The sequence below is a fragment of the Megalops cyprinoides genome, chromosome 8 (genome assembly GCF_013368585.1).
Source record: "Megalops cyprinoides isolate fMegCyp1 chromosome 8, fMegCyp1.pri, whole genome shotgun sequence".
In the NCBI taxonomy this organism is placed as follows: Eukaryota; Metazoa; Chordata; class Actinopteri; order Elopiformes; family Megalopidae; genus Megalops; species Megalops cyprinoides.
Window position 1 is genome coordinate 3,080,406 of NC_050590.1, and position 6,926 is coordinate 3,087,331.

Here is a 6,926-nt window from a genome sequence, read left to right on the forward strand (position 1 = left end):
TGTCTGAACGCACGTGCCAGTTTCATATTTACATTTAAAGTTCTCCAGAAACCAGCTTCCGACATCGGTTTGGCGTCGCTCCTGACGGATCCAACATGACCGGCCAGAGTTTGAGCAGCACATGGGCGATTTTTTTTTCTTCCATTCGGAACATACCATTTCGAAATGATCGAGTTACGTTGAAAAGGAAATAAAGATACGGTGCAGATACATTTTGTCTACTCTTCCCCGCTTTATAATAAATATATTTTACATACATATACGTTTCGTTCCTTGCGCTGTATTTCCTTGATAACTTAAAGTACCTCCCCTTTTCTATGAGAATAATGGAACGCTCCAAGGAGTTCTTGTACACATACACTTCGGAGCGGAGGAGCAGTGAGAGTTACAGTGCGAGGTTGTAAGGAAAACCTTATTGTCCATTCGACTGCATCGTTGCAAATGGTAGCGAATCCCGCAAACGCAGCTGAACACTTAGTTGCTATGACCGGACCCAGTGCTCTGAAAATGGAAGCGAACATTGTGATGCTGGGCACAGATAGCGTTGGCAAATCTGGTAAGATTATTATTATTATTATTATTATTATTGTTGTTGTTGTTGTTATTATTATAACGAAAACCACGTGCTTTGTTTTGAAGAATTCAAGTTAAGAGTGTTATTAGATTACTTAATGAGTTTACTTATTTTTAAGGGTGTTTTTGTTAGAACCTGTTGAGACGTTGTGGGTCTCAGAACACACAGAAATTATTTATGAAGCACACTAGCACAGTCAATACTAACAGGAGTGATGATGATGATGATGATGATGATGATGATGATGATTATGTTGAATGATATTTCCAGCGCTCACTGTCCGTTTCCTGACCAGAAGATTCATTGGGGAATATGGAGATATCGGTGAGTGCCTCCGCTATTTTTGTCATTTTCAATAGTGTACAGTATGTAGTAAATAAAATGCCAGCACATTACTATGCTTGTATGAACTGAGCTGGCACGACAGTTTATGAAAGAATAATGGAAATGACGCTTTTTCACAACTTGCTGATCTTTTTTCCCTAATCAGAATCGATCTACACTCACAATGTTTTGGTGGACGGAAGAGAGATAACCTTAAGCATCTGGGACTCCTCCCATTCAGAGGTAAAGAGAATCTTCACAAATGACATTTTGAATTTAACTGTAGACATTAACATTGACAAAATGGATTTATTTCAAATTTATTTGACCTAATGAGTATGTAACTCCAGAACAGAAAGCTTGCCGAGTTTACTATGTGTTTATTACGATTTTATGTGTTTTATGAGGACAGTGTAGCATAGTGGTTAAGGAGCAGGACTCGTAACCGAAAGGTTGCCGGGTCGATCCCCGCTGGGACACTGCTGCTGTACCCTTGGGCAAGGTACTTAACCCGTACTTGCCTCAGTAAAATATCCAGCTGTATAAATGGATAACATTGTAAAGAACTGTAACCTATGTAAGTCACTTTGGATAAAAGTGTCTGCTAAATGAATAAATGTAAATGTTATGTATCACTGTAACACAACACTTTCCCCATCTCCTCTACAGTATGCACAGTCACTGAAAGAGAAAAATTAACAGTAATGACATTGCATTCCCTCAGTAATGATTTTATTACCTTGTCTTAATTAGCATAAAAAGGTTACGCTCAGTATAATTTTCTACCACTGAAGCTATTTCTCAGTTTTACCTAGAGGCAATTACTGTGCACCGGGTGGCAGAGAGAAGATTTGGCATTTCACCCAGAGAGCGCTTTGGTTAATGATACTTGCTGTAGAACTGTTGAGTGCAGAAATAAAAGTCATTATTGTGCTGGCATTGTTTCTATTGCAGTTAAAAGTTACTGCTGAACAGTCCCCGCTTGTCTTGCGTCTGTCTAATGACACTGCTGACCATAGAGTTTTTGGGCCTCGGCAATGATTTTGTTGCTATACATCATTACTTTACCGATGTTTGACCAGAATCCATTACACGAATGACAAAATTCTGCTTATCCCCCACCTTGAAAAGTAGTAAAAGAATTAAGGGAATAACCAGGGAAAATTGTATTTTATACACCCAACCTTGCAAGCCTCAAATTGTTTTGGTTTGTTAGTCAAATATATTTTCTGCAGCTTTTTAGTTAAGTCAGAATTCTGCTCCAGATATTGCAATCTGATGTTATTTGAAAATATATTTTTGGATGATATTTTTCCTTAAATCAAGTTCTCCTTTGAGGATAATATCCATTTTCAAAAAAATCCATCTTCTAATAATGTGCATGAGTCTACGTTAAAGTGTGCTGCTCATAATTCTAGGGAAATAAAGAAGGGTTCCTTTTCAAAGTACAGACGCAATTAAACTAAAAGAGACACGTTTAAAAAATGCACTGATTTTAAACAGCTTGCGGTTAAGGAGAGGACTTTCATCTGGGTCCAACATGTTTCTGTAGATGAGTCTCCCAGAGGAGTGCTTTGAGTAGTTGTGGGTGACCGCGTGAGTAACTTTACCCTCCGTCTTCCTCACATCAAAGGAGCAGTGCTGCGAGACCTCTCTGCAGGAGCGGCGGCTTCAGTGGGCTGACGGGTTCGTCCTGGTCTACAGCATCTGCGACCGGTCCAGCTTCAACACCGTGGCCAAGATGGTGCAGCACATCAAGGCCGCCAAGGGCCTTCAGGGAGCGGAGAAGGTGCCCATCGTCATCGTGGGAAACAAGCGGGACCTGCAGCACCGCAGGACGGTGACGAGCGAGGAGGGCCGGCTACTGGCCCTCACCACGGACTGCCAGTTCTACGAGGTGTCGGCGGCGGAGAACTACCACGGCGTGCTGGTGGCGTTCCACGGCCTGGTGGGCCGCATCCGGGAGTCCCGGCTGGCCGTCAGGAAGCCGGCGGGGATCAAGGGCATCGTCAAAAGCATGTCCGCCGTGTTCGGCCGGAAACGGACCGACTCACTGTGAGATGGGGGCGGAGCGTGGGAGCACGCATACCGTGCACATGTACACAGAGGGGAGGGGGGGGGGCTGGCGTGGCCCATTTCAAGCACCCATTAGTCAGACAGACTGTCTGAGTAAAATGGCATTCCTGACACCCCTACTGGGTTTTATACCCGTGTAGGACACAGGAAAAAGGTGTGGGCATTCCGCCATCTGAGAGTAAGCCTGGAGGCGAAATCCAGTTTTTTTACTCGGTTCAGTTTCACAGTCATGGTGACTGTCAACTAACTGAGCTCACAGGATCAGAGGGGAATCTGAACTGTGCTGAAAAAGAAAGATGCAGGAAAAGGACATGCCTTTTCAAGAGTTCATGCTGAACCAGTCAAAGAGTCTGGTTCAGTCTCTCAGTGACTTTCAAATCTACAGCATTTTAAGCGTGACTATACAGTAGTCATCCTTTGGCTCTGGTGGTATTTTATGAAAGGTGTTTGGTTCATGGTTGGAAACCAGCTGAAAGCAAATTAAAAGACAAAGCATCAACCTGACATGTTTTCTGGGGACGAATTGAGAGCTGCCATTTGAGTGTCAGTTCATTGTAAAGCATTGCATTCAACAGCCGCATTTGTATTGATGCACATCAGTTCCACTGTGGACCAAAGAAAATCCGACTGAACCCAAAGAATGTAACTGTGCAGGCTCTGCCTGACATGCCAAACTAAGCGAGGAGTTTAAACCGCACCACCCTAACGTGAGCACATCTGCTGCCCACGGCGATCCTTCTCATCTAAACCCGTTACCACCCACAGCCAATGCATCTATTCTTCGTGGAGCTTCGGCCAGATGTGTTTAGTCCTGTGTGAGCTGTCGGCAGAAGAACCGCACTCCTGACGGCGTTTGTCTCATCTGCGTAGGCAATGCCAAGGACCTGAGCGCAGACTGCAGTTTAGACACCCTGTCCCGCTTCCCTGCAACAAACGCAGATTGATTATCCCAGGGACTTTGCATCAAACTGTAATTATCTGTAAGAACGGCACAGCATGCCGTGTTGATGTACGTACCGGCTGTGTGACCGTTGCATAAATTCAAAGCACCGGTGCAGTGAGTCCCGAGACATTGATTGATTGTTTTTTTTCAATGTATTTATTATTTTGTCACTGCTACAGTAGACAATAAATCTAATGTAATGTGATTATACTGCGCATAGCTTCAGTGACTTTTCATAGAACTGTATTAAATACTGTAAGACTTGTGTATATGTATATACTGTACTGGAAGTAAATTTCGTTATTGGTGATATTTGATTTGAAATGTCAACAGTGCTGAATAAAACAATATCAACCAGTCTGTGTGTTTCTGTTTTATCGGGAGTGGTCCTGTAACATTCTCTGACAGCAGCATACAGCAGGTTCCTAGGGGCTTCCTATTGCATGTGCCTGGCTGTACAAACAGAGGAAATGGCATGATAAAATTCTCCTCAGATCATCTGTGGTGTCTGTGGAGTTTCTTGGAGTTTCTCAAAATCTTTAGGATCTGTAAGTGCAAGACACTTTTGAAAGAAAACCATTCAAACCAGTGACCTGAAAAAGAGCACTGCAGAATGAACTAATTCCGGTAGATCCGATCCCAGCTCCAGCTGTCAGGACCCCTTAGCATGGAACACACTCTACGCGTTACTGGGAAAGTGATGTACTGTAGGGTGCTTGTTTCATGCTGCAGTTTGGGTTTCATCAGTGTCTGCTCTCTGAACGGGGTTTTTCCACTCGCAGAATCTCACTGTCCTTGCCCTGTGAAAAAGCACCAAGGCTGTTCAAAAACACGTGCAGAATTTTGGTGAAGGACCCAACTCTGTCGCCCAGGGAGACAGAACCAGGCAGAAGACTGAAGCTAGAGGAAATGGAGATCTGGTACACTAGTAGTCAAGGGGACTCATTCTGTACATTCACAAAAGATATATGGCTCATCTTAACTTTACATTATTGGCATTAAGCAGACACTTTTCTCCAGATCGACTTATACACATTACATTATTTTCATTGTCATTTAGCACAGGTTACAATTTTCAGGTGTTATCCATTTATATAGCTAGATATTTACTGAGGCAATTCTGGGTTAAGTACCTTACACAAGAGTAAAAGAGCAATTCCCGAGCATGGGACTCAAACCAGTACCCTTTTGGTTATGAGCCCTACTTTGCTACACCTCCACCTGTGTGGTTTGCGTCACTCAGTTTTCTTGTGTTTTCATCCATGCAGGACTTTTACATTACATTACATTACATTACTTCATTTAGCAGACACTCTTACCCAGAGCGACTTCCAAAAAACTGCATCACTATGCACTTATTATAGTTATTGCAAAGTATTACAAGAGGTCAGTAAGATACAAAGTTAAGTGCTAAGCTAGTGTAGAGTGCCTTTTTTAATGAAAACAGCAATCAATAGGATAGATAGACATAGATGGGGAGGAAGGTATGCTAGAGATACAGATTGAAAAGATGAGTTTTCAGCTTTCTCTTGAAACCACTCAGGGAGTCTGTTGTACAAATCTCAGCAGGAAGCTGATTCCACCAGTGTGGTGCCAGTACTGAGAAGAGGTGGGTCTGACAGATGCTGCCCTTGTATGTCAGGACACAGAGACACTTTTCTTCAGAAACAGCGTAGCCTGACTGTATAAAGACAAAATTCCCTATTGGAGGTAAGTGGTTGGACCTTACCTGGAGGGATAAACATATTTTCTGTTTACACACCTTTAGATTTATTGTCCCTGTGCTGCCTAATTACATTAGGTGGTGAGGTGCAAAGAACATATTCTTCTCCCTGTTGCAGAAGCATATTGACTTGGATGGGAGTTATTAATGAGATTTTATTCATCGCCCAGCTCAGGATAATGCATCACGCTTGAACGACAGTGGGAGCAGGAACGTGCCGTGTTCCATGCAAAGAAAATACCAACAGACTGAATCCGCACGTCCAGCATGGCTTCAGGCGTCCCACACACGTAAGGCTGTCGTCCGCTAATGCCTTCCTCAATCAGACATTTATTATTTCTAGTGCAGGGCGGGAGGCAGTCAGGCCTTCAGATGAAATGTTAACAGTTACAGAAAGAAAAAAAAAGCCCACTGGCTCCCATAATAAAATGTTTTACAGCTGAGATTTATGATGGAACAGTTTCTTTGGCAAGACATGAAGAAATGTTTTGTTATTATCTAAAAAAAGCATAAGAGAAAATAAGCCATTTGATGATGAAAGAGGGACCGTGCAGGGCTAGCAATTAACCTGTAGATGAAAGAACGGAGTCATATTTAAACCTAATGTCCCTTTCACTCTGATCTGTGACTACGAGGCAGCGAGGTATGCTTACACTGAAGAAGTGACTGAGGACAGTTATATGTTTTGCATCACTCGAGCGCGTGCTACACATCGGCAGCAGTTGAGATGAGTCATTCTCCTTTTAATATAAATGGCCTTTGTGGTCCTTGAAAGAAGTGAAAGGGTCTATAACAAAGCATAACAAAGCAACTCATGCGTGCAGTTCATGAATTTTATTCAAGCGTATGCTATCATGTGGAGGCTGGAATATGCCAATACAACACAAAAAATTTAATAACTGCAAATGACAAAATTCAATGTGTACAGAAAATATGCAATCTAGTAATATAAAAATGATCATTTAATTATTTCCCACCCTATTAATGAATTCAGCATGCAATTCTATTTTATACTTCTAGGCTGATCAGCCTGCTGTTTAATTCTGTTCCACTAATACAATATCAATAAACCTTAAACCTTCCTGAATATACCAAATGAAGCCAGTTTGCTAGATATATCACTAAATTCAGTAAACAGTTTTAAAAGGTAACGCAAAGCAAAATGAAAAAAAAAAAATCAACAAGTGATGAATATCTGGAAAAAAGGACAGTAAATGTCCAACTCCCACAAAACAGATGTTATTTTCCAACAGCAGAGACCCCTTTTAAGATTTCATGGATCCAAT

At 42.1% G+C, this 6,926-nt stretch overlaps 1 protein-coding gene across 1 annotated transcript; it reads left to right on the forward strand.

Annotated features, from left to right (window-relative positions):
• The first annotated feature begins 483 nt into the window (after positions 1-483).
• Positions 484-3,003, forward strand: LOC118782416 (ras-related and estrogen-regulated growth inhibitor-like protein). The gene is made up of 4 exons (XM_036535762.1): positions 484-556; positions 845-898; positions 1,065-1,141; positions 2,538-3,003. Exons 1-4 carry the CDS (start codon positions 484-486, stop codon positions 2,955-2,957), a joined length of 624 nt encoding a protein of 207 aa, XP_036391655.1. The 3' UTR covers positions 2,958-3,003.
• Positions 3,004-6,926: the final 3,923 nt, after the last annotated feature.

Coding starts and splice junctions, on each gene's coding strand:
- LOC118782416 (XM_036535762.1), top strand. CDS start 484: ATGACCGGACCCAGTGCTCTGAAAATGGAAGCGAACATTGTGATGCTG. Junction 899..1,064: donor TGGGGAATATGGAGATATCG/GTGAGTGCCTCC, acceptor TTCCCTAATCAG/AATCGATCTACACTCACAAT. Junction 1,142..2,537: donor GGGACTCCTCCCATTCAGAG/GTAAAGAGAATC, acceptor TCAAAGGAGCAG/TGCTGCGAGACCTCTCTGCA.